Source organism: Bos mutus, chromosome 24 (assembly GCF_027580195.1).
Source record: "Bos mutus isolate GX-2022 chromosome 24, NWIPB_WYAK_1.1, whole genome shotgun sequence".
Classification (NCBI taxonomy): domain Eukaryota; kingdom Metazoa; phylum Chordata; class Mammalia; order Artiodactyla; family Bovidae; genus Bos; species Bos mutus.
Genome location: NC_091640.1, coordinates 34509275 through 34535795, shown reverse-complemented (window position 1 = coordinate 34535795; position 26521 = coordinate 34509275). Strand labels below are relative to the sequence as shown.

The following is a 26521-nucleotide window of genomic DNA, read 5'->3' as shown; positions in this document are numbered from 1 at the left end:
AGGCAGATTCTTTACCAGCTGAGCCACCAAGGAACCCAAAGAATACTGGAATGGGTAACCTATCCCTTCTCCAGGGGATCTTCCCGACCCAGGAATCTAACTGGGATCTCCTGCATTGCAGGCTGATTCTTTATCAGCTGAGCTGCTAGGGAAGCCCACTGTCTTGGTTACTGTTACTGTTGCTTGGTTACAGTAATCAGTAACTGAACTGAAGTAATAACTATAGTAACTATAGTAATCAGTAACTGAAATCAGTTACTCAGTTGGAGTAAGTCCTATAAATTTGTTGTTTTTTCTCAGACCTACTTTAACATTCTAGGTCTTCTGAATTTCCAAATACAATATGAAGACTCACTGATACATTTTCAGGAAGTACTTACTTAAAATGAGCTGATTATGTCTGTGGCTCTGTAATGGAGATTAAAAGGGAGCTGTGTTTGACTCTGTATTGTCCTTTGTCCTGTAACTGTCCTTAGGTGGAATCACCACAGTAAAAATAGTTTTAAATTTGCCGTTCTATTTCAGAAAGTTGGCTGTCCCACCACTTCTTCCTGCTATTCACATCTGTTACCATATATTACAAGGTCTAGCCCTTGGAGGGGGCGTGCTCAGCAGCATCCAGTGTTATGGCTTCCTCATAGAGAGCTAGGTTATGTGCTTCCCTCTTGTCACATTTAACTGTAAGCCTTGTTCTTCTTTCAGGGAAACGCAAACCTGGACATCCAGAACGTGAACCAGCAGACGGCCCTCCACCTTGCCGTGGAGCGGCAGCACACCCAGATTGTGAGGGTAACGTGTCTACTAAAGTGAATCTTACCCCTTTAAATTATATGTTGTTAGGCTTCTCCGAAGGCGTACTTAGAGGTAAAATTATGATTTTAGGCTGGTATTTTAATCAGTTGGATAAAGACTTTTAATTTCTAATAGGAAAAATCTTAACTCTTATATTCAAAGTTTTTATAATTTTGTTGTCAGGATTTGTAAATTCCTGGAATATTAAATCAGAGAATTTCAAAGTAACATATACATTTTTTTAAAAGTATACTTCCTTTTAATTTTTATAATTGAGAGTGAACTGTAATTAAAGCCTTTGGCTAGACATTTGCCAGACATTTCAAAGAAGCTGGCATATGTAATTTTATTACTAATCTGGTGATTCCAGATCAAATACTTGAAATGATCTGTTTAAACTTTTTTGTAGAGCAGTGGTTCTTAAAGTTTGGAGGCTGAGCAGCAGCAATAGCATCGCCTAGGGCTTTGGCAGAAAAGTAAATTCTTGGGCCCCATCTCAGACCAACCAGAGCAGAACCTCTAAGGGTGGAAACTAGCAATCTCGGGTTTTACAGGCCCCCACGTAATTCTGATGCCAATTTAAATTTGAGAGACCGATCTACAGAGACGTTTTATATAATCTTTTTGAAGCACAATGGACAAAAAAAGAGCAAAATAGTAATTTGCCAAAACAGGTAGGACTGTATGCTTGAGATTGATTTCTTTGTATGGTGTTTTTCTAAAACTCTGATAACATTTGCGGAAAGGTTAGGGAACTAGTTAAAGCAAAGTTTTATATTTACTGCTTAAAATATCTGTTGAGGTATATCAATTATGCATTATATGTAAGAGATTATAACTTAGCAAACATTTCACATTTATAAAAAATTCTCTTGCCAGAAATTCTTCATTTCTCTGATGTTTGGACTTATAACCCTTATAACCACACATTTGGAAAAAAGTGACCACAGGGGATGGAAAAAAATAAATGCATATTTATTTAAATAATAGAAGAATTTTGAGGATTGTGATTTGGTCCTATTGGAAATACTTAAAATATACCAACTCACATATCTGAAATTAAAAGAGGAAAAAAATGTCCTGAATTTCCTCCAGTTATTTTGATCTTAGAGTAGAATAATTAACCTGCATATTGGTTCTTGTTTTTTTCTGCTGTCCCTAGTTCAGTATGTTTGAATAATCAAGCTCATCATTATTTGTAAGCAGTCACAGGGATCAGAGTGGTGGTAAGCAAACACATAAGTTAACTTTCATGGCAGCCCCGTCAGATAGGGCTCTCACACTGTTACTTTAATTTTACTTTTTTTAGCTTTATTAAGTTATAATAGACAGATGGAAATTGTATACATTTAAAGTGTACAATTTCGTATTTTGATCCAGGTGTACATTGTGAAATAATCACTATAATTAAGCTAATTAACATAGCCACCATCACACATAGTTTGTGTATCTGTTTGGTGAGAACAGTTAAAGTCTGCCTTCTCAGCAAATTGTAAGAACATGATACAACACCATGCAAAGGGGGGCTCTCCAGAACAAATTCATCTTATGTAACTGAAACTTTGTTACTTTAGATGTATTATAATTTCTTGTGGGTGGAATACTTAGGAAAAAGAGACATTTTTCTCTTCTAGCTTTTGGTCCGTGCAGGTGCCAAGTTAGATATTCAGGATAAGGATGGGGACACTCCTCTGCACGAAGCCCTGCGGCATCACACTCTGTCTCAGCTGCGTCAGCTTCAAGATATGCAGGATGTGGGGAAGGTTGATGCTGCCTGGGAGCCATCCAAAAACACGGTGAGCAAAGATAATCGTCACTTCTGTGCCAGGAGGAGCATATTTTAATGCAAGGTCTTATATTTATGGCTCATAGAACCTGCATCTGATCAGATATTTCATCAAAAGTACAAATGTAGGAATTTAGTTTATGAGCTAAACACTAGTCAGTACTGACTGTATTGTTTGCATTCTTACCAAAAGTTGTTTGGTTCTCCTTATGCAATTTAAGCCATTCAAGCAGGAGTGCTGTGGTGTCTTGTTGTGGTTTGGGGTTGCATTTCCTCATGACTACTGGTATTGAACGTCTTTTCATTTGCAGGTTTACCACCCATATATATTTGACAAAGCTGTCACTTAAGACCTTAATTTATTATGTTGTTGAACTGTTTTCTTACTACCAGTCTGAATCAAGTTCCGTATCAGATATGCGATATGCACATACATTCTCCCAGTCTGTGGCTTGTCTTTTCATTCTTTTAACGGTATTGTTTGAAGCAATAGTTTTTTTTTTTTTTTGTCTTCAGACTTTAAACTTTTTATTTTGAATCGGCGTTATAGCCAGTCAACAGTGTTGTGGTGGTTTTAGGTGAACAGCAAAGGCGCTCAGCCACACCTAGACATGTATCCATTCTCCCCCAAGCCCCTCCCCCTCCAGTCTGGTGCATGACATTGAGCAGAATTCATGTGCTATACAGTAGGTCCTTGTTGGTTATCCATTTTGAACATAGCTGTGTGTACATGACCTTCCCAAACTCCCTAAGTATTCCTTCCCCCCAGCAACCAGAAAATTTTCTAAGTCTATGAGTCGAAAAATAGTAATTTTAATGAAGTCTGATTTAGCAATTTTTTTTCTTTTATTGTTTGTGTCCTGAGAAATCTTTGCTAAATCTAAGGTCACTAAGGTTTTTTCCTGTTTTGTACTAGAAGTTTATAAAGTTTGAACTGTTACATTTAGGTCTGTGATTGATTTTGAGTTAATTTTTATATACACAGTATGAAGTATGGGTCATCTTTTTTTGCTTGTGGATATCATCACTCCAGTCCCATTTGTTGAGAAGGCTATCTTTTTCTACTGAATCGCTTGTTGTGCCTTTATCTAAAATCAGTTCTCTTCTGTTAATCTGTGTCTTTAGCTCTGTAATGCCAATGTACTGTCTTGATTACTGTAGCTTTATAATAAATGTTGAGGTCAGTCCAACTTTCTTCCTGTTTTTCAAAGTTGCTTTACAATTCTAGGTCCTTGACCTTTCCGTATGAATTTTAGAATCATTTTTAAGAATGTAAAAGGATTCTGAGACCAAAGTGTTTGCTAATTGCTGCCTGTCTTTCTGTATGATCATGGGTAAATACTCTAACTCCTATGTGCCTTGTTTTTCTCATTTTAAAATGAGGGGAAGGGAGTAACTACCTCCATAAGGTTGTAAGGATTAAATGAGTTAGTTCATGGAAAGTGCTTAAAATAGTTCTTAGTCCACTGTAGATGCTCCATCAGTGTTAACAGTTATTATGACTATTTTCACACAGGATGTGAGTCAGTAGCTCGGATGACAGTAGAACCTGATTTGTCTCATTCTCCACTTTGTGTCTTAATTCCTAGTTCTTGGTTCTTTTCTCAGTTATCTCTCCCCTTATTGTTTCAAGTTGGTTGCTAACAGCTCCAGGGCCAAGTTGTTAGAAAAGGTAGTACTGTTTCCTCAATATCTAAATCAGAAGTTCCATTCTTGAGTCTTACGGGCTTTAATTAACTTGATTTACATTATGTGTCACCCCTGAACTAAGCACAGATGAAGTGGGTATCTGACTGATTTGGACCATCTTTGGTTCACTTCTGAACCCGGAGGATGGGTCAGTCCTCATACTGTACACCTGAGGACACGGGGTGAGTGAGGGGGGAATGATACTAGGACTGTGCCCCGTAGGTGTCCTCACGTCTCTGTAGTGTGTATGCTCCTTCCAGACATTTTCTTATTCACACATACGTATTCATACATACATGCATACATATATACGCAAGCACACACACACACGTATGTATGTATGTATATTTGGTGATAAGAAATGATAACAGATTCCTAAAGGAAAATAATGACTCTTTTCATATGATTTCAGTTAATAATGGGACTTGGTACCCAGGGGGCTGAGAAGAAGAGTGCGGCATCTATTGCCTGTTTCTTGGCTGCTAACGGTGCTGACCTTAGCATCCGAAATAAGAAGGGTCAGTCGCCACTTGATCTCTGTCCTGATCCAAGTCTCTGCAAAGCCTTGGCAAAGTGTCATAAAGAAAAAGTCAGGTTTGTATTATTTATTTTTATAAAACCTAATATTCTGTACATAAAATATTCTGTACGTAAAGTGTCATGTCGTTTCACAATTAAGGACTTGGTTCTTGTCATTAAACATTTTAGTAGTTGTCCCTTGAACTTTGTACTTTCTTTCTTTTCGTAAATTTATGTATAGTGATGAAATGACACCTCTTTGGAATCCATACATAGAGCTGTGTTACAGGGAAATTAATATAATGAAGTATTTTCTTATTGAAGTATAGTTGATTTACAATGTTATTTTCTGATGTACAGCAAAGTGATTCATGTATACATATATATACATATTCTTCCATTATGGTTTATTACAAGATACTGAATATAGTTACTTGTGCTATATAGGAGGACCTTGTTTATTTTATATTGAATATGTAGTAGTTTGTATCTGCTAATCCCAAACTCCTCTAATTTATCCTTTCCCTACTCCTTTCCCCTTTGGTAACTGTAAGTTTGTTTTCTATGTCTGTTTCTATGTCTGTTTTGTAAGTCAGTTCAGATTGTATCATATTTTAGAGTCCACATAAGCAATAGATGATATTTGTCTTTCTCTGATTGACTTTGCTTACTGTGATAATCTCTAGGTTCATTCATGTTGCTGCAAATGACATTCTTTTTTTTATGGCTAAGTAGTTGTATATAGAGGTATATACATATCTTTAAGTATATTCTTAAGGAATGTAAAATTTTATTAGAGAAAGACAATGTATCTAAAAATATATGGATAAAGGCACCGTAATTACTGCAATAATAACTTAAACACTGGGGTGCAGGGGAAATCACTTTGTGAACGTGTGAGCGTGCGTTTCCGTGAGTCTCTGAAGGTTGTAGTAGAAGCAGTGTATCCCTTTTCTGTTGCTGTGGTTGGTTGTGCATATGTATTTCTGTGTCGTGGATATATATTTATGGGTGTGTTCTGGCTTTCTGTAATAGAATCTTTATGCTCCTTAAGGATAAATTTAAAGAAATGTCAAAACAGCAGCTGCAGTGACCTATTTTTCACAGTTCCCTGTCTGTCGTGGACTCTGATGATGCTTCCTCTGTCTGTACTTAGGGCAACTAACATGGGCTCTAGTTAGGATTTTTGTTTTATTCCTATGTCCTGTGTCTTCCTCAGCTGGTTCTGTATAGATAAAAAAAGATTCTGAGTGAAACTGTTCATGTTAGTTTTTTTTTAAGCTAGTGTATTTGACTTCTGTGTTAGAAGATTCACCCTTTTTTATTGGGTGAGGATTTGTTCATTGAAATTTGAATTGTGCTATATGTACTAAAAAAATGCAGAGAGGTAGAAGAATATAATATATACAGTGTTTTATATACAGATGATAAGGCTTAGTTTTTAAACATAACTCAAGTTTTTATGCAAACGAATGATGCTCTAGATGTTTTAAAACATTTTAATTAATGAATTTCTGACAGATATTCTGATAGGTTTGATTAGAATTATTTTCTTTTATTAGTGGTCAGGTGGGCTCCCGAAGTCCTTCTATGATCAGTAATGACTCTGAAACCTTAGAAGAGTGTATGGTGTGCTCCGATATGAAGAGAGACACTCTATTTGGCCCGTGTGGGCATATTGCTACCTGTTCTCTGTGTTCGCCACGAGTCAAGAAATGCCTCCTCTGTAAAGAGCAAGTTCAGTCCAGGACCAAGGTAGTATGTTTTTCATACAGTGTTTTATTATTGTTTGATCTCTGAGACTACAGTTAATGATAAATAAGATTATATGATGCCGTGTGTCTGTTTTAATTTTGTTCTTCCTAAGCAAGATCTAAACATGGGAATGTATTATTTATACATTTATCAAGACACCAGTTGAAACATGTAAACTACACTATTAGTTAAAAATAAAAGTTGTCTACTATTTTACTTTCAGAGTCTCTTATCACCTAAAGATGTGTTTAATTCCACTTTGTGGTTTTAGTTACTTGTATATTACACCTTTTTTGAGCACATGAAATGTTTTGTATTCCTCTTTGTAGAAGACCAGTTGATTTTTTTTTCAGTAGAATATAGTCTGGATTTATTTGATTGTGTTATCATGGTGTTCTTTGTTTCTATATCCTTTGTATTTCTTTGAACTGGAAGTTAGATCTCACAGCTTGATTAGTTTCAACCTAGACATTTTTGGAAAGAAAACTTTGTAGATAATGCTACTCGTTTGATATTGTGTCCCAGTCTTCATTAGGCAGATGAAGTCTGGTAATCCTGTAATTCTTTATGGCCAAATTCTGTATCTCTGAACTTTTTATCTCATCTGACTCCTTTTGTTTTTTGAGTAACAGATTCTTTTCTGAGTTTCTGGTTTCTTTCTTTTTTCCCCATGTAACTTAGTGCTTTATCATCTTACTCATTTTAGTTTATGAAATAATTGATTTTCTTTAGTTTTTCTTAATGTGTGTATGTGTAAAGTGAGGTTTAAGTTTCTTACAAATAATCTTTCAAAGTGAGTAGCTTAAATCAAAAGATACTTTGGTTTTCTTTGGCTTCGTTTATGAAGGTTATACTCTTTTCTCGTTCCCTTGTTCTTTTTATTTTTCTCTAGATATTTCCTAAGCTATACATTAACATTCATTATTAGAAACAAGTTAGCACTAATTCTCATGATGAACTAGCTGGCAGTGACTTGAAAGGTGAAACCTTGCCAGTGCTTCTTGCATTTTCATAGGGCTTCTTCTAAGACTGTATGTTTTTTATGATTCAAATGACTATATCATTGGTAAAATTTTAGGCACAGGAAAAAGTTCCAGGAGTTATTTTTGGGTGAAAGGTATTAGATTAACATATGTGATGGTTTAACCTGTTTATAAAGGGGAGGAGGATATACTGGCAGCACTCACTGTATGCCAGGCACTGTGTTGGCATTTCAGATGTATTATGTTGGTGTCAACCTGCTTTAATAAATTAATGTGAATCGCTTTACTTGGTATTTATAATTTGCTTTAGTTACCTGCTGACAGAGTAACAGTTTGGGAAAGAATCTGAAAGGATGAAAATTTAAGTAATTCTCTTGTTTTTAGATTCTGTGTATTCTGCTGTTGTGCTTGAAACTTTTTGTTAGATTAAACCCTATTTCAAAAATGTTTCTTGAGCACTTGTTTTCTAACCAAGTGAGAGATGTATATGATCGTTCCCTGCTATAAATTAGTAATCTCTTGACAAACTATGACTGACCAGTAAAAGCTACTCTTGTGTATAGGGACGTCACCGGTGCTGTAAGACAGATGTGAAGTGAGTTCAGATCCCAGGGTTGTGTAAACCGGAGTCTCATCTTGTAACTCTTATTGATCCTCTAGTCGCTCTGGTGTTTTCAGTGGAAAAAACTGAATCTCAAAGAAGTACACTGACACTTGGGTCTTGAACTCAGTTTTCTTGATTCTTAAGTCCCTGCTCTTTCCTCTGTGTTATGATATACAAACAAAATTAAAAACGGTGTCCACAAGAGAGGGTTGACAGAACAGGAAGGTAGAAAGGAAGGAATGTGTTGTTACTCCTTTTTAGCCCAGTCCTGAACTCCAGGAATCAGAAAGCTTTCTGTTTGTATTTTAAGTTACGGAATTTTCATTCCCGTGCAAAAGTACGAAAACTTACACATACCCTCCCAAGAGGTTTGTCGAGTTGGTTGTGGAACCTTTGAATATAAGGAAATAGTGACCCCAAGTGGCTAAAGGATCATGAACATCTTCATGAAGATAAATTGTAAAACTATTATTTGGATGAGGAAGAATAAATGAGCTTGGTCTGTTTAGCAATTAAAGAAATACAAATGTGAAATTATGAACTATTATTAACCATTTTCATCAAATTAGCAAAAACAAACTTCAAAAATTGCTAGCCAGGGAAGTGGGAAATGAGTACTCTCTTAACACTGCAGTTGGCTGAATCACTGGGTTCACTTTTTTTTTTTTTGAGAGACCATCCTGACAATATATATACAAACCTTTACAATAAACATGCTTTGATATAGTAATTCCACTCCTGGGTATGTAACCTGGGGAGAAAATCCAGAAGGGGTAACATTTATGCTTGGAAAGCTCTTTTTAAAGAGCTAATAGCTGAATGGGTAAGTGATTATTATATTGGTTTGCTAGATTATTTTAACATCTTTATAAACAATTCAGATACATAGACAGTTGTGTTGGGAATCAACACATCTTTTATATAGTGACGAGCAGAGAATCATCATGTGTTAGGCACTGATTGTATATTAAGCGTTGAACTAAACACTTTACGCATAGTATCTAGTTTATTCTTTTTTTTTCAACTGTCACATTTTAATGTTTGGCCAGTATTTAGCACATATAATTCCTACAATATTTATATGAAGATACCCCTTACGTAGAGATGGCTGAATCAGTCAGAATTCTAGCTGCTGATGTTTGGGATTTTCATTTCTTCTTTCACCCAGATTGTGCCTGCTTTTCTTTTTAGCTTACTAGCCAGCAGATAGCTAACGTGCACACCTTTGAAACTTACCATGGTCCTCACTCCTTCCTTTAGAGAAAGGAAAGACTTTCTTGGGTGCTATGAAAAATATACCTGTCTCCAGGGTATGGGTCCCTTAGCCACTTTTCCAGAGTCTTCCTGTTTTTGCTCCCCTTCCTGTGGTTGTGCTGGTGCACTGCATTGTGTTAGCAGCTAGGGGACTTAAGGTTATCGTTCCCTTCTTTGTAGTCAGATCTTGAACAGGCCTAAAGCCTGGATGTGTAATTGTAGACTTGGAAAGACCACCCTGGTCTTGCATCTTATAAGCTGTAGGAGACTGAAATTTGTTTCTTTCAACTGTTTTAAATCAAGTTAGAAGCTTAGCAGATATCTTAGATTTCTTCTTGTCTATTCTGTACATTTTATTAGTTTCCAAGTCTTCTTAAATATTTCTAATAACTCTTTCTGCTCCTCTGTCTTATTCTGTCTTACTTCAGATGTCCACCGCCACTGCCCCCCCCCCATCTGATAGTTAGAACTGTCGTGGGGTACACCTGAATAAGGGCCACCTAACTCCTCTCCCTGTCTTCTAATTGACTCTTCCTACCTTGTGAAGAAGGATTGTTCTTTATTGTTCAGAGTTTTTAAAAGCTTCATCTCCACAGTGTTAGGTAACTTGTTAGTACTGGAGCTGGAATTGGAATCCAGGAACATTAAGATTCTGACCATGTCTTACTGCTTCCCATGACGTTACTATGTCCATAGCAAGGTCTAAGTTGGGAAGGTCCAATATTCGGTTGTTTAGGTGAAGAGGTGATCAGTGAACAGTATTGTTAAGTGACACAAGTAGGGGTGAATGTGTGTCAGAAGGAAGGAGGATGAGTGAAAGGTGAAGGTGGAGCCAAGGGTGGTGGGCAGGTGGGGGGTCAGAGAACCAGAGCAAGCTTAAGAAATCATTATACACGCAGAACGCAGATTAAGTGGAGAAGAGGAAGAAAAACAGGGAAATCATGATTACTCTGTGGAGGGCTCTGGCTTTAGAGATCAGGGGAAAGACTAGTTCAGAGCTCTGGGCTTCAGCCAGTGGCTGGGGGGAGGGTCCATGTTCTGGGAAAGGATGTGCTAGGTGGCAGTCCTCAGATGTGGGTCAGTAAACCCCTCCCTCCTCCTCCTCCTCAAGCTTTAGCAGTCTGGCTAATCTGGTTAGATTTTTATGAATGTTAGAAATCTATCTTATCTCAGTCGTTTGTCCTTTTAATGTTTCTTTCAAAAGTAGTTTAAGCACAAAAGAAAACTGAAGTCTAATCTGTTCTCCCTGACCTTGGAGGAAGTGGAATTTTCGGTGTCATTCTTTCAGACAGGTAGGGAGACTGAAGTGGAACGAGGCCAGCTTAGCTGGGGTGTTTAAAAAAAATGTGAGAATAAGTGACCAAGAGACTAGATCGAGGACAGAGGAGAAGCCTGTGGTAAATTCCTCTGTGTGGAAGTGTTTCCTTACAGAGGAGCAATGCATTTGGATACAAAAGGAGCTGTTAGAGTCACTCAGTTTATTTGTGGATGTTCACGCTTATGCTGTATCCTCTTTTTCACAGATTGAAGAATGCGTGGTATGCTCTGACAAGAAAGCAGCTGTTCTTTTTCAGCCGTGCGGACACATGTGTGCTTGTGAGAGTAAGTAGCCCAAATAGAACTTCCTCAGAATTATCATAAAAATAGAAAGCGAAGCAAATTATATCTTTGAATTTTTTAAAAAAGTAACTCACGAACAGAGGTGTTGGTAGCCTTTGAGACTCCCCATTTGTACTCAGTACAGATGTCACCACTCTCCCTCCTTAGTCCCAAGTGTTAGCGAAAGCTGGATGCACTGCATTCCCCCAGCTCAACTTTTTATTTCATTTATGTGTGAGCATAAATGAAATAAAATGACCTCTTTGTTTCCAAAAATGAGCGTTGAAACATTTAGTATGGCCTTTTTCCACGTATAAAATGAACACGTCTGCATTTGTCTGCACCTTTGTGGAGCCTCTCCTGTGTACACTCTCCACTGCTGAACCACTCACAGCAGCCATTTGGGGCGATAATTTCTGGCTTTCTTAACCTTCCTTAACCTCTATGTCAAGAGAGCTTATAGAAATCTTTTCTTTATGGAGGTAATATTAAAATTTAAGAGGCGTTTTAACCTTTGCTTTTACATATCTCCCTTGTTCTTTGCAAGTTAATATATTTAGTATTAATGTTCTCCCTTTTAATTTTTACTTGTCAGTGAAAGATTTTAAACATGTTTAACAGTTTGTACTTAAATGGGCCCAAGCTAAAATATGGTGTTTCCTCTTATGAAATAGTTCAGTCACTTAGGTGTTGGTTTTTAATATAAAATCTGACTAAAGTAAAAAACTGTGTGATAGATTAATCTCATTGGCACAGATTTGCTTCAAGCATTGGTTGTTTTTTTTTTTTTTTTTTTTTGGCCGCTTGTCAACTAAGAAATGATCAAGGTTTTCTGCTGTAACATTCTGCTCCAAGTTAATTGTTTCTGTTTACCAGAGACTGGTATAATGGCTATTATCAGCTGTCAGAGGGCAAGAAAAAAGAGAATTCTGTCTTAAGTAAAAGAGCTCAGGTTATGCAAGTTTTCATAGCCCGGGAGTTAGCCAACATTTTCTGTAAAAGGTAAACTAGAAAACATTTTTGGCTTTGTGGGCCCTGTGATTTCTGCAGTAACAACTCAGCCCTTTCCAGCTGCTTGCTTCTGTCATTGTAGCGCACGAACAGCCTTAGACAACATGTAAGCAAATGGGTGGGACTGTTTTCCATTAAAACTTTATTTATAAAAGCTTAGTGACCAGTTGGGTTTGGCCTGCAGTCTGTGGTTTGCTGACCCTGTCATAAAGCTGGTTATAGTTAATAGTTGGTAATATGGACTCTAGAGCCTTAGTGTAATATTTTCCCTCAGGAGTTCCCCAAAGTTTTTACATTATTTTTGCTTTAGAATATAATGAGAACAACTGCTGATTTTATTGCGTTCTTAATTTGTGCCAACTATTGTAATCTCTTTTTGAGTATTTCCTCATTTTCATAAGAAACCTAAAAAGTAGATTGCTTTTTCCATTTTACAGATATATTGTTATTGGTAAACATATATTTGCTAGAGAAGCTGAAATTGCGGGGAAAAAAATGTCCCTTTCTCAAGGAATATATAGTACAGCAGGTGGTCCAGTCTCCACAGCACAGTAATCAAGGAAGGAGAAGTTACAGCCCTTTGGACAGGCTGAAGAAAGATTTTATATCAATAATATAACAACCTAACTTAATAGTTACAGGAATTTGAAATAACTTGTTGCTCAGTTGCTAAGCTGTGTCTGACTCTTTGTAACACCATGGACTGTAGCCTGCCACACCCCTCTGTCCTGCCTTATCTCCTGGAGTTTGCTCAAATTCCTGCCCATTGAGTTGGGGATGCTATCTATTTGAAATAATAGTGGCTACATATTACATACTCAGGCTGTTAAATTATAAACTCAAGAGAAAAAAGTCTGCCCTCAAATTGAAGACAAATCCCAAACCAGTTGTCTGCTAGCAATAGCTCCTACCTGGTTCATCTTGCCTAGGCCAGCATCTGACCCATCTCTTTTTAGGCCTTGGCAGAAGATCGACCTTGACAGAGCATCTGTCCACCAGCATCAGCACTGTTGAGAGTCTATGACCCCCTTGTCCACACTGGTGATTTTATGCTTTGTTAAGGTTTACTATCATATCATAAAGATACCCTGCCACAGTTTTTGTTATTTTTCCTGTTTTTGAATTGACAAAGACACTTGGTACCATAGGCTAAGATATGGAGTACACTTTTCATAATAAATGCTAATGGGAAAGGTTGTGTTGAAGCACTGTGTATTGTTTTATAATTAATTAATAACTTTAGGTGTAACATTAATAGTCCATAACATAGAATTGTGCCTGAGAATGTCTTCTTTGAATGGGAAAGCATTCTACCTCTAATATAGAGGTATTAGAAAGATAGTCCATTATGATGAATTGTCCTGACTGCTAACATTAAAAAAGTAGTCACTAAGCAATTTCCTTGTTAGAGTGCATCAATTTGATAGGAGGAAGAGAATTGTATAGTATATTTTAGGAATTTAAGAGACTAGTGATAAAATACTTACAAAAGAAAGTAGTCTTTAAAAATATCATGCTGGCAGCCTTATAATTCTTGTTGCAGTAGTTAAATTCATGAAAGGTCTCTCCCTCCTTTATTCTTAAGCCTTAAGATCTTGAAATATTTATGTTACATATTTTAAAAAAAATTTGAACCTTCCCCTCAGTTTATTCCAGTGTATTAGAAAATGCCGTTATTTTCATAATGATGAACTTTCTACTCTAGAAGCTACCAGTGAAAAATATGCTTTCTTCGGTGGGTAACATCTTGAGAAGGTAGAACTGTGTATTGCTGTAACTTAGTGTTTATCTCACTGTTAAATGAGTGGAGGGAGGCACCCCTGTTGACGTTTTCTTCTGTGAGATGCGTTGTGTTGCCATTTGCAGACTGTGCCAGCCTGATGAAGAAGTGTGTGCAATGTCGGGCAGTAGTTGAGCGAAGAGTGCCCTTCATCATGTGCTGTGGAGGGAAAAGTGCAGAGGACGCCACGGACGATATCTGTGAGTGGGTTTCTTACTTTGCTGGGACTTTCACAGACACACCTTCTCCTAGCGCGCTGTACTGTTTGCTTGTAACACAAGGTGTGTGACTCGAATCTACAAGGAACAGGTGCACTTAGGAAACCGGAAATTGTATTTTTCTAACTTGTAATATTTTGGAGCTTTAAGCATTAGTCTTTTTAAGGAAGTATCCATGTGTGTTTTATAACAAAGTATTGTTGTGTTTTTAAAGATACTTTAACTATTTTTAAGATGAAATTTATTGTGTCTCAGGGCAGGAGGATATCATATTAAAAATTATTTTTTCAGTTTACACATGTATTAACCTTATTCCTTTATGTAATAGGTTTACCTAGTGTGTTTAATTATTTTATGAAATCTCATTATTTGTGACAGAGTAACTATAGATAAATGGAAGTGTAACCCAGTGAATAGTGGAAAGATGAAAAGTAAGTTATTTACCTTCAACCTTCTGTACAGTTGACCCTTGAACATCATAGATTTGCACTGCCAGGGTCCACTTAAATGTGAATCTTTTTTTTTGGCCACACCACATGGCTTGTGGAATCTCAGTTCCCCAACCAGGGATTGAATCCAGGCCACAGCAGTGAAAGCCTGGAATCCTAACCACCAGGCCACCAGGGAACTCCCAAAACTTGGATATTTTTTAGTAGTAGATACTACGGGACTACATGGTTCGTGTGTGGTTGGTCGAGTCCAGTAATGTGAAGAAACTGTGGATTTGGAGGCCTGCTGTAAGTTATTTGTTGATTAACCCTTGTGTTGTTCAAGGGTCACCTGTAGCATAGCGGTATAAACATAGTTTTCATCTCTGCATGAGATGTACACTGGATGGTCTCTTTGATTTCTTTGTTCTGTGTGGGATGAGGAATAACGTTAGTGTAGCCACTTTGTGTTTATCCCCAGTAGAGCAGGGTAAAAATCCTGGGGACAGATTAACCAGAGTAAAAGTCCAAGTATCTAGAGAATAGGAAAAGTGAGGTAAAAAATTTCCCTCCATTGAGTAGGTATCATGGACCTACCTTTCTTTCACAAAGTTCCTCATCTCGGATCAGCAGCAACAGGAGAGCCTTGGAAAACCCAGAAGTCTCTTTGTAGCGTGGATTATTGTCCGCCTGAGTTAAACATAACTAGAAATTAATGTGTAAACCTATTTCTTTTTGAAGATTATAAATGAAGAAGTTTAACATGAATGTCACTGCTGTATCCGTTGTCCACGTGGGAAAAAAGTTTTTTAAGAGTATTCAAATAATAGTATCATGTTTTTAATAAATAAAAGTAATAATTTTGAAATAAAAAAATCATTTTTGCTTCACAACAGTCATAACACTGATTCTTTGTGTGTGGGATTCTTTATTTTAGCCAGTGGGAATATTCCGGTGCTGCAGAAGGACAAGGATAATACCAACGTCAATGCGGACGTGCAAAAGCTGCAGCAGCAGCTACAGGACATCAAAGAACAGGTAACGGCGCTTCTCCACAGTGAAGAGCGACTCCCAAGAGCGCCAATGCATCCTGTTCTAAAAAAGTACTAGCATTGTCCATAGCAAGCGTGGTCATATTAGTGTGTCACTTGTGGTCTTTGCATATTTGCAGTCAGCAAGATCTGATTAGAAGATTTCTTCAGGTGCTTGACAAACTAGGAGATGCACCACACCCAACATGAGAAAATGCTCCGTCACACGTTTCCTGCCTGTCAGATTGAGGGGGGGATGTTAGAAACTGTCAGTATCGAGTGTTCAGGCAAAGTACATAGCAGCCGCAACTCACACAGTGCTGATGGGAATATTAATTAGTAAAAACACTTTGGGAAAGTTTGTCATCATCTCATAAAACTAAATGAGATTTTGTTTGGGGATGAAAACTTGGAAAAAATAATCACACAGATAGTGTTTAAAATCGAAGGATGGTGGTTGGTTTTGGCTGGGACATGGGGGCAGTTTGATGAGTAGTGATGGTTCCGTTTCATGACCTAAGTTATTTACTTACATTTGATCAGTTTGTGAGCTTTTATTAAACTGTACATTATGACCTGTCCACATTTCTCTATAGATGTGATACTTCAGTGAAAAAGAGAAAAAGATACACACACACATACCCTCCATAAGAAAAGCAAGGGAAAGATAAATGTTAAATTCAGACACGTCATTATCAGTGAGGGTTGGGGAGGGCATATTCATGCCTAAGCTCGGTGGTGGTTATTTGTTTCTTTATATATTATATACACCAACAGAAGTACTCTTTCATATCTGCTTAATATTTAACAAAAGCAACATTAAAATGAAGACGTTACCTAAAACTTACAGGTTCTGGTTTAAAAAAAAAGTCTTTTTTTCCCTCTTATCTTACCGTTTGGCCCAGCAATTAAATCTGATTTAATTCAGAGGGTTGAGCAGGAAGGGTATTCTTTGGTTGGCAGTCACATCAGTGCTGCCGTGCAGTTGTGCAGAGTTCCACTCTTGTCTTTTCTGTCTGAAGTTTTTTCTTTCTTAGATAATCTTTATGTCCATGTTTCATCACTAAAGTATTTAAGTAGCTAAAGCTCATTTTCTGTGGCATGTTGAGGTTTCTTACCCCTTCAAGGTTACCAAGAGAAAGCATCTGAATAAGTCTCTTTAAATTTTAAACCTCCAATCTCTCTCTTACCCCAATGTCTCTTTAAAAAACAAAGATTTATTTTATATGCCATTAAGGCTATATTAATCCAAAGTAACTTACCCTGGACTGCACAGATGTGTTTACTTTTGGAAATAAGAGTTATTAATTAACTACATAAACCTCTGGGAAGTTTAATGAAAAAGAAACTATTTTAGTTTTAAAAAGCTGCTTTGGCTTTTTAAAATAAAAACTGATTTTTCTATCCCTTTTCTTCTCAAAACTTCGAAGATAAATGTGAAAGTTTACCTTGGAAGAATGGAGCCAGCAAGTGAGACTGTAGTTCTTTTTTTCTATTGGTTTTCTTCACGATGATTTCTGATATTGTCAGAGTTGGTAATACATTTTCCTATAGGCTTTAGGCCTGATTTATTAATCTGGACATTTTTATTTAATTATTTCATTTCTGTGTTATTTGGGAAAGGTATAATTCAGAATGAAGTATTAAGATATATAATGTTTTTATAAACATACAATGTACTTTGTGAGTGTGTGATTTTTTTTCTAGAAAATTTCATAGAAATATACTCCTGAATTCTTCTAAGTTGATGAAGTTACATTTAGCAATAGCTAAGGTTGATTGTTTTTAACCAGAGGGTCTATACTGAAGGCAGTGCAGTGCAGCTTCACATCTAAAAGCAGGAGCTCTGGGGCCACACGCACCCGAGCTCACATTCTGGCTCGTCTTTAGCATCACTAAGCCTCAGTTTCCTCTTTTGAGGTGAGAGTGATACAAGCTTTGGGCCTGGATCACATCTAGCATCGTGCTTGGCGTGTGTGTATGTTCTTAGCAATATCCCCCACTGCTTCCTGCAATACACTGTGTAATTTTCATACAAGAACAACGTGGTACCTAGAGTTGAACAATCTGAGTCAGACTAAAGGGGCTATTTTCATCCTTTTCGTATTAGATTTTGGCATTTGCATTTTTAATTTTATGTACTATTTATTTTATATTGTACCATTTTATACTGACCTGACAGTACAGCCAGTATTTCTGTTTTTATAAGGATGATACCTTAAAGATTCAAAAATTTAAAAGTGTCCAGCAGCCAAAGATTATTTGACTACAACAACAAAAAAATTAATGACATTGCAGAGTTGTCAGATTATACTTTCAAACTAGAAAATAGCTCAGCATTTATTACTTTGTTTATTATCTCATATTACAGACAATGTGCCCTGTGTGTTTGGATCGTCTGAAGAACATGATCTTCCTTTGTGGCCATGGGACGTGCCAGCTCTGCGGAGACCGGATGAGTGAATGTCCCATCTGTCGAAAAGCTATCGAACGGAGGATTCTTTTGTATTAACTAAGAAACCCCCTGTGTTCTGTTAGCTAAAATATTTTGGCCATGAGAGCTTAGTGAGCTTTTCAAGCTAGTTGGAGGTTCTAATGAATTACTTTTTAATTTCATAGTTTCTTTGCTAGAGTGTAATTAGACTCTAAACGTACCAGAACAACTACAACAAAAAAACTCTACAAAACAGTGTTTGAAGCTGTGTATTTTTTGTTTTCCTTTCAATTGAAACATCAAATCCATGTAATTCATATATAATTTGCCTTCTGCATCTAAGGGAGAAAGTCCTTTAAGCATCTCCTGTTATTTTTTGTTTTCATTGCATTTTCTCTCACAGTTTATAAACATTAGACCTCAAAAGATATACTTCCTTATGGTCAGCTGTCTTTCAGTTTATCATGATTTTTACAGTGAGTTGACACAGGTACCCAGAAAGGTCATGCATCATATGAAAGGTGCAAGTCAAACTATTATGTTTCATATATTAAATGATAAAATTATAGTACAAGTTCTGCATGATTAAAGGAATACTGAAGCGAGGATTCTCCTTATAAGGTTACTTAAAATTATCCAAATGATTGTCTCTAAATTCTCAGAGTAAATGAAGATACAAAATGAGAGAATAGTGACTTTGCATTTAACTTATTTTCTGGATTCAAAGGAAAATTGTTTCACTTGTTTCAAAATGACTGAGACATGAAAAGGAAAACTAAGCAGTCACAGTGGGGAACTGAAGGCAGGGCGGGTGGGGGCATCCAATAAAAGTGCTTTTATTGGATAAAAAGAAAAACTGTTATAATTGCCCTTGTTACATTAATTTGTACACTGTTCAGCCAGCTTGTGAAAAACTGACGGTGAAAAACGGGCCTCAGTTTCCCCTGTGGTCACTTACTCAGGCTTGATCTGACCAGTGAAATGGTGTTGCCCTGTTTGGGCCCCGGGGTTCAGTTTACCTTTCCCAAAGTGCTGAGTAGCAGGAGCCCGGGAAGGGAAAAGCGCCGTCCTCAGTGAGGCGATGGCCTTTCTCCTCTGCGTCAGTTCTGCCACCGTCACTGTTTCCGTCTTCCTCAGAGGCCTCGCTTCCATCATCTTTTAGATAGTAGAACTGACTATAAACAAAACAGTCTCTCATCATACCTAACAATGGGGATATTATTTAACCTGTCAGCAATATCCAAGACCTTGTAAATAACTGATGATAGACACTGAATTTAGAAAGAATGACTAGGACATTTACAGAAATATGTCTGATTATCTGTGTTTTTGTTTTGTTTTACTCTGGAGCATCTAATTATTTTTTTCTCTTTCAACATCTGGAATGAATATACACATAAGTAAGTGTTTTGGGGTTCATTGCTGCTAGATTATACAAATATCACCTGTTTACAGTAGTATCTACTATATGTGTATAAGTTGACTCCTAAGGATAAGTATCTTTTTTGTGGGTTTTTTCCCCTTTGACTCTGGTTCTTATTTCATTTCTCCTGCTGCAACAATTAAATTTGAAAGTACAAGGTCTCTAGCCCTCATAATACCATGTTTCTGGCTCATTAATGCCTGCTGCCTCTGCAAGCCGTGGTGAGAGCAATGGTGCACTTTGCTGCCTTTCTAGTCTCGGTAATTCCATATCTGTGTTTAGTGGAGTGACTTACCATTTAGAACAGTACAAATTTTTATAAATTTTAAATTTGAAAATTTATATTGACTCTACTCAGTTACCTAATAACAGGCTACTGAGGCTGTTGTTGAAGCCATATTTTGAAGTTATAAAAAGAACATCTGTCCAGTGATGTTCACATAGAGAGACAAGACTATTTTCTTTCAGATCTGTAAACAGTGTCAGTCAGGGTTTTCCTCCGTGTGCTGCCCATCTCTTTTCCACAAGGCCGACTGTAAGGAGGGAGCACTGGCTGACTCATGCTTAGCGTGACCAACCAGAGAATTGTATAGTCCGGAGCTTTACTTCACTTATTGTTATAGGTCTTCTGAGCTACAGTGCTTAAGCTTACATCCCTAAAAGGCAGTTTCATCTTCCAGACTAGCTTATTTCCTCCATATTAAAAATATAATACCCTGTAAACTATTATAAAAGTCACAAAGTCACTGTAACTGTAGTGGTGTACACTTGTGGATTTTCTCCATTTGTACCACTTTGAAATTTGTCTAGTGAAAAGAAAATGTTTTTTCATTCGTGTTTTTAAGCACCTGAAAAATAATTTTAAATTTATTTTTGGTTTGTGAGAGAGAATAAGTTTAAGAGCATCATTTTTTAAGTGACTTTCCTCTAATTCTATGAAATGGCTACCTCTTATCATACGTCTCAGCAGTACTCCCAGTTAGGACGTGTCCTTGTCATGATCATCTTTTTATCTTGTGCCTCGAAGGAGCTTTTGCTTTTCCTAGAATTGTTAGGAAAGAAAAAAAAACACCACCACCAAAACTGTCATGCATTCACTCAAAAACGTATTTATTGGGCTTCAGGAGCAAGATATACACGGTGAAAAAATTGTCATCTTCTAAGCACATACAGAATTTATCATGCAGCCATTGCGTATTTGAAGTATTCTTTTCAAAAAGAAGGGATCTAAAGATACTGATAGCATTTCTTCCTAATGTTTTGGAAGAGCTGTCATTAGGGTTCCCTCTCTGTACCCTCTCACCTCTACCATATTTTTTCTTTTATTCTAATATTGTCAGCTTTGTGACCCAAAACATACACACAACTTAACCAGATGGTGCTATTCTAATAGTTTTTCTTCCCATAATTTAACATTGCTGTTTAAACTATAAACATATTTCATTTTGTTGGGAGCAAGGAAGTTTTTCAAGAGAAGGTCATTTTGTATTAGTATTGGAATATTATATTACATAAGTGTTTTAGTTTAGCTGGCCAAATTATGCTTGATTGTAAATTTAAACATTGCAGATTGACTATCTAGCTACTGAGGCACAAAATTAATTGATAATGTTGAAAATAACTTTCTTAAATTTATGTCTTTGATGGCTTTAGCCTGTAAGAGCATTTAGCAAATTGCAATGCATGCTGCTTAAGATGTGTCCAATTCAAATTTCAAAGCTTGCTAGGTCATTTTTACGTGGCAGAAATAGCTGGTCTTGTATTGTAGTGTAATGTGTTGCCCAGTGCTGTTTTTTGTTTATTGTGAATTTTGGACCCTTTTGGACTAAGAATTATTTAAACTTATGAACTTGGAGAATTGGTGATGGAATTGGATAGAGGGGATGATAGGGATTGCAGCAAGTAGAAAAAGAAAAGTCAGTTTTTGAGTTTAGAGAAAAATGGAGATCATGTAGATTTTACCAAAGCAGTAACTGTAGAAGTATATTCACCTTTCTCATTTTGCAAATTGAAACTGTACCCCCCAAGCAGCAGTCCTCTTCTCCCTCCTCCAGTGGAGTAGCATTTTGATTAAATATAAATGGAGAAACACCTGAATATCTTAAGAGTTTATATTTGCAAGACCTACAGTGATGGTGAATAATCAAGTTTGGGGAAGACAGAATTTCTCTTCTCCCTCCCAGTCATCATCAGTCGTAATTGAGTAGGTTTTAAATATCTGTTAATTAGAAGGATTTATTTCATTTTGAGTCAGAGGGGAGAAGCACACTTTTTAAACATTGTAATTAGGTTAGCTTTGAATTTATACTAATTGACAAGGTATTAGAACTTCACAAATTTTATGTGCCTTGTTGTTGAAAAAGTCAGTTTTCTTTAAGTCTACTTTTAACTGTTTTCAAGATGTTTTTTTCCTCTCAAAAAGGCATCTTAATTTTATTTGCTTGAGTATTATAATAGGAATACTTACTGATATTACTTGATGAATCATGTATAGCCTTGGAACCTTTACATAGATGTAAAACTATAACAGTATTAATTACAGTTGTACTTCTTTAAAACACTAACATTGAGGAAAAGCTATTTAATGCTGTCTCATGTATACATTGCTTTGCTACAGCGAGGGGGACATTTTAGGTTGAGCTTCAGTTTGCTGGTAAGTGGCTGGTAGTGGGTGAAACTAGAGCATAAAGATATGAAGTAGATAGTAGAACTGGTGAGTTAAAGTGTAAGCTGCTGCATGGGTACGTTCTGCCTCCTTTTCTGCCGGAGTGTTTTCCAGCGTTTATTCATATTTGTGACTAAGGAGGAGATGGAAACCTGAGGTTAAAAATGGAGATTTTTATTTTGTTGAGGAAGCAAAGATGACTTGCCACATCAATTTGGTGCCTAAATCCGTAACTGCAAGTTACAATTAATAATGAAATGGGTAAGAGAGATAATATTGGTGAATATTTTTTTTTCTTGTGCAGTCTATTTAGTTTTGTTTCATAAACATGACTTCTTCCCTCCAAAAAGCAAAATGGTCTTGTAATTTTCTATAGAATAAACAAATGTGCCATTTTGTCTGAAATCAATAATTTCAGGAAGTTATTGAAAGTTCTGACTCAGGGCTTTTTAACAGTTTAAGCAATTGTTAGTTATATTTTGGGAAAATCCATCTACATAATTCTTCAGTGCCTTGAAAGAATTATTAACTTGGCAGCACTACTAAAACTTTATAGAAGGTGGTCTTTGGTGTGCATTTGTCATCATACACACATTGATAAGTTGTATTTCTTAGCCCATGTAATAGCGATACTGCTTGTGTGCTGGGTTTGGGTAATTCTTTAAAGGAAGTTTTCTTAGATTTGCACTTGATCATCTTTTTTAATGGATTATTTATGGCCATGACACTGTTACCAGGAAAGTACTTCTATGTTAAGTCATTATGCCAAGTCCTGTATCAGTAGCACCTGGGAAGAGGAGCTAGAATTCATACCTTTTGCTATTTTAGCAAAAAAGGAGAATCTGTTTGGAAAACAGATTGTCTTCCCCTCAAATGAAAAGAAGACCTTTTGTTTAAATGATTCGGTTAAAAAAACTTCTTTTTAAGAAAATCATGAATTGCATGACACTCTTTAACGCTGGTCTTACTTAGACTGAATCCACAGAATTTTCTGTTCAGTGAACTTGTGTCATTCTAGATACATTATATTTAGTGATAGAAGGCAGTTTAATTGACTCATAGCAGTGATTTGCTTTATATTTTTTCCAGTGTTTTTTAGCTTTCATTTGATTAAAGTCTTGTTTGTGAATATAGTTTTTGTATGGCAAATGATTCTCATTTATTAGCTTTCTCTTAAAAAGTGCTTAGCAAGAGCTAAGCTTTTAAAAATAAATGCAAACATTTACCATTAATAAAGTGTATGATGTAATATCATTATGTAATGCTTTTCGCTGATCTTTTAAAACTATTCTCCTTAGATGTATACATGAATTTTGATTCTTTATGGCATTTGAAAACAAATCTCAATACATCAAATATTTTTATTGGGAAGGAAATTATCATGTCTTTGAGAAACAAGGAACTATATCTCCAACTCTATACAAGACATGGGTGCTCATGTCTAGAAGGCTGTCATTGCAATTGTTTACATTTAAGGTACCTCTCTATCAATGGGGCCAAAGGTTTTCCTATTTTAACACCTCACATTCTCAGGATTAAGAGATACTGTAAAAGTAGTCTAAAGGATAAACTTGATAGAAAATAAATCTACTAGTCATGAAAGACTCAACTTCTTCTATAAAAAGTTTATTATACTTCACAACTCCAATGTAGATTTCATTTTCAAGAGGTAAACATTTTAAAACAACGATTTACTTGACTTTGTTAGCATTTTGTGACTAAATCAGTAATAGAAGGGTTTGTGGGTTATTTTATTTTTCAAGTTAATAGAAGTACTTATTTGTGAAGTTACTGGGAGGTTGTCTAATTCAAAAATTAAGTATGTATATAACTCAGATGTTTAAGAGGAAAACCATCTAAAACAAAAACCTTTTAAAATTGTTTATTTGAAAAAAAAAAGCATATGTATTCCACCTTTAAAATTGTGAATTTTTTTTATAACCTCTAATTAACTGTATTTGGGGGTTTATTTCTATTGCTGTATAATTAGTCATTTCCTGGCAATATTTTTTATTAAATTGAAACTCTGTATAGGTTTTTAAAATAAACCCATTTTAGAAAATCTGATTTCTACTTTTTATCATTGATAGATATTCATTCTTCAGAGAAGTTAAAATTGTTAGTCATACAGTGTAGCATTTCCCAGACTGACTAATAATGAAAACTTTTAAATGATACATTGCAGGGCAGTGATAGGAGTTTAAAAGATAGAACGAGTGTGTGGATTAAAGTAGAACACCAAAAATGATTCTCCCATAAATTAATTGCTAAAGAATGATCATCTGGCTAATAGTTTTTTTCTCCTTATAACAAAACTAGTTGAGAGATTTATTTTTATCTTAAGGATAAAAAGATGATAAACATTTATATGAAAAGATAAGACAAGACCTGGAACAGTGACTGTCAGTCCCGGAGTTGATGCTGTGTCCCTGCAGCCACTGGGCAGTGCTGCCTTTGCACTGATTTTAGAATCGGATACCATGTACTCAGGCTTAAAATGCCCGTTCATGTTAGTTCTCACTCTTAGATATGGCAACTCTCTGAAAGGCAGATTTTCAATCAGTATAAATATTATTTCTCATTCGTTTAAGACTGTTGACCTTACTTTTAGTTCCATAGAACAGGTAATATCTTGAGTGAAATATTGATGTACAGTTTGGGAAAAGCCTTTATAGGTGAAGTTAACCCTGATTTAATACAAAAATAGACAATTGAATCAGAGTATCTTTGGCTGCTGACCATGGCCAAACCACACTGAAGAAAGACTGAAGTTCACAAAGATTACATGCCTTTAGTATGAATGTAATGGTGCAAGAGTGTTGTGTTCGTTTCTTATTGCTCTGCAGCAAATTACCATGAATGTTTTGGCTTAACACAGTAGGAGTCTGGAAGGTCAGAAGTCTGACTTGAGTTTCCCTGGGCTCAAATCAACCTGTTGTCGGGGCTTTCTGGTTGCTCTTAGGGAAGTTCCATGTCCTTGCTCTTTCTAGTTTCTGGAGGCAGCCCACTTTCCTTGGCCCTTGTTTGTCTTCAAAGCCATCAGTGGCCAGCTGAGTCTCACATTGCATGTGAGTCTGACAAGCAATGCCTCTTCTGCCTCCTGAAGTTTTCCACTTTTAAGGATCCTTGGGACTTCCCTGGTGGTCCAGTGGTTAAGATCCTACAAGCCATGTCGCATGGTCAAAAAAAAAGAAAGAATCCTTTTTTTTTGCCCATGGCAAAAGAATGAATGGGCAAATGAATTGGTGAGAACTTTCAGCAAACTAGGAACAGAAAAGAACATCCTCAACTTGATAAAGAACATCCTCAACTTGATAAAGAACATCTACAAAAAACCTACAGCTGACATTACTTTGAGACTTAGGAACTAGGTGCTCTTTCCCCATAAGGTTGAGAAGGAGGCAAAGAGGTCCCCTTCTAAGGTCCTAGCTAATGCAGTAAGACAAGAAAAGGAAGTAAAAACTATACAGATTGGAAAGAAAGAAAACTGTGTCTGTAGATGACCTGATTGTCTATTTGCAAGTTTCTAAAGAATTGACAGGAAAACTCTTCGAATTAATAAGCAATTATAGCCAGGTTGCAAGATAAAACGTTAATGTACGAAAGTTAACTGCTTTTCTATATACCAACAATGAAAAGTTGAGATTCGAAATTTAAAATAATATCATCTATATTTGTTGTTTAGTCACTAAGTCCTGTGTAACTCTTTTGACCCCATAGACTAGCCCATCAGGCTCCTCTCTCCATGGGATTTCCCAGGTGAGAATACTGGAGTGGGTTGCCATTTCCTTCTCCAGGGGATCTTCCCAACTCAGGGATTGAACCCCTGTCTCCTGCACTGGCAGGCGGATTCTTTACCACTGAGCTATCAGGGAAGCCCACCACTTACATTAGCACCAAAAAAATACTTCTGTATAAATATAACAAAACATGTGAAAGATCTATATGAGGAAAACTATAAAACTCTGATAAAAGAAATTTTAAAAAATCTAAGTAAATGGAGAGAGATTCCATGACTATAGATAGAAAGAATCAGTATTGTTAAGATATCAGTTCTTCCCAACCTCATCTATAGATTCAGTGCTGTCCCAAACAGAATCTCAGAGAGTTATTTTATAGACATCACCAAACCAGTACTACAGTTTATATGGGAAGGCAAAAGACTTGGAATAGCTAGAAAAATATTAAAAATGAACAAAGTCATAGGACAAACAATATCTGCCTAAAGACTTACTATAAAGCTAAAATAAGATATTGTAGATCAACTATCTCAATTTTTTAAAAACCCATCAAGACTGTGATCCTGGCAAAAGATTGGGCAAGTGGATTGATTAAACAGAGAGCCTACCAATAGACCCACACAAATATAGTCAACAGATCTTTGATAATGGCAATGAAATGGAGAAAGGGTAGGCTTTTAAAGAAATGGTATAGAAACAACTGGCTCAGCAGTAGAGAATCCTGCCACTGCAGGAGACAGCAGGTTTGATTCCTGGGTTAGGAAGATCCCCTGGAGAAGGAAATGGCAATCCACTCCAATATTCTTGCCT

General features: G+C 36.4%; 1 protein-coding gene across 1 annotated transcript in view; it reads left to right on the top strand.

Annotated features, from left to right (window-relative positions):
- MIB1 (MIB E3 ubiquitin protein ligase 1) overlaps positions 1–24038 on the top strand; it is a 96394-nt gene extending 72356 nt beyond the window's left edge. The window contains exons 14-21 of the mRNA XM_070361832.1: positions 703–789; positions 2427–2588; positions 4680–4861; positions 6349–6541; positions 10906–10984; positions 13859–13972; positions 15356–15456; positions 17821–24038. Of these exons, the coding sequence (XP_070217933.1) occupies positions 703–789; positions 2427–2588; positions 4680–4861; positions 6349–6541; positions 10906–10984; positions 13859–13972; positions 15356–15456; positions 17821–17961 (1059 nt within the window). The 3' untranslated portion in view covers positions 17962–24038. The remainder of the gene's footprint in view (positions 1–702; positions 790–2426; positions 2589–4679; positions 4862–6348; positions 6542–10905; positions 10985–13858; positions 13973–15355; positions 15457–17820) is intronic.
- The last annotated feature ends 2483 nt before the right edge of the window (positions 24039–26521 follow it).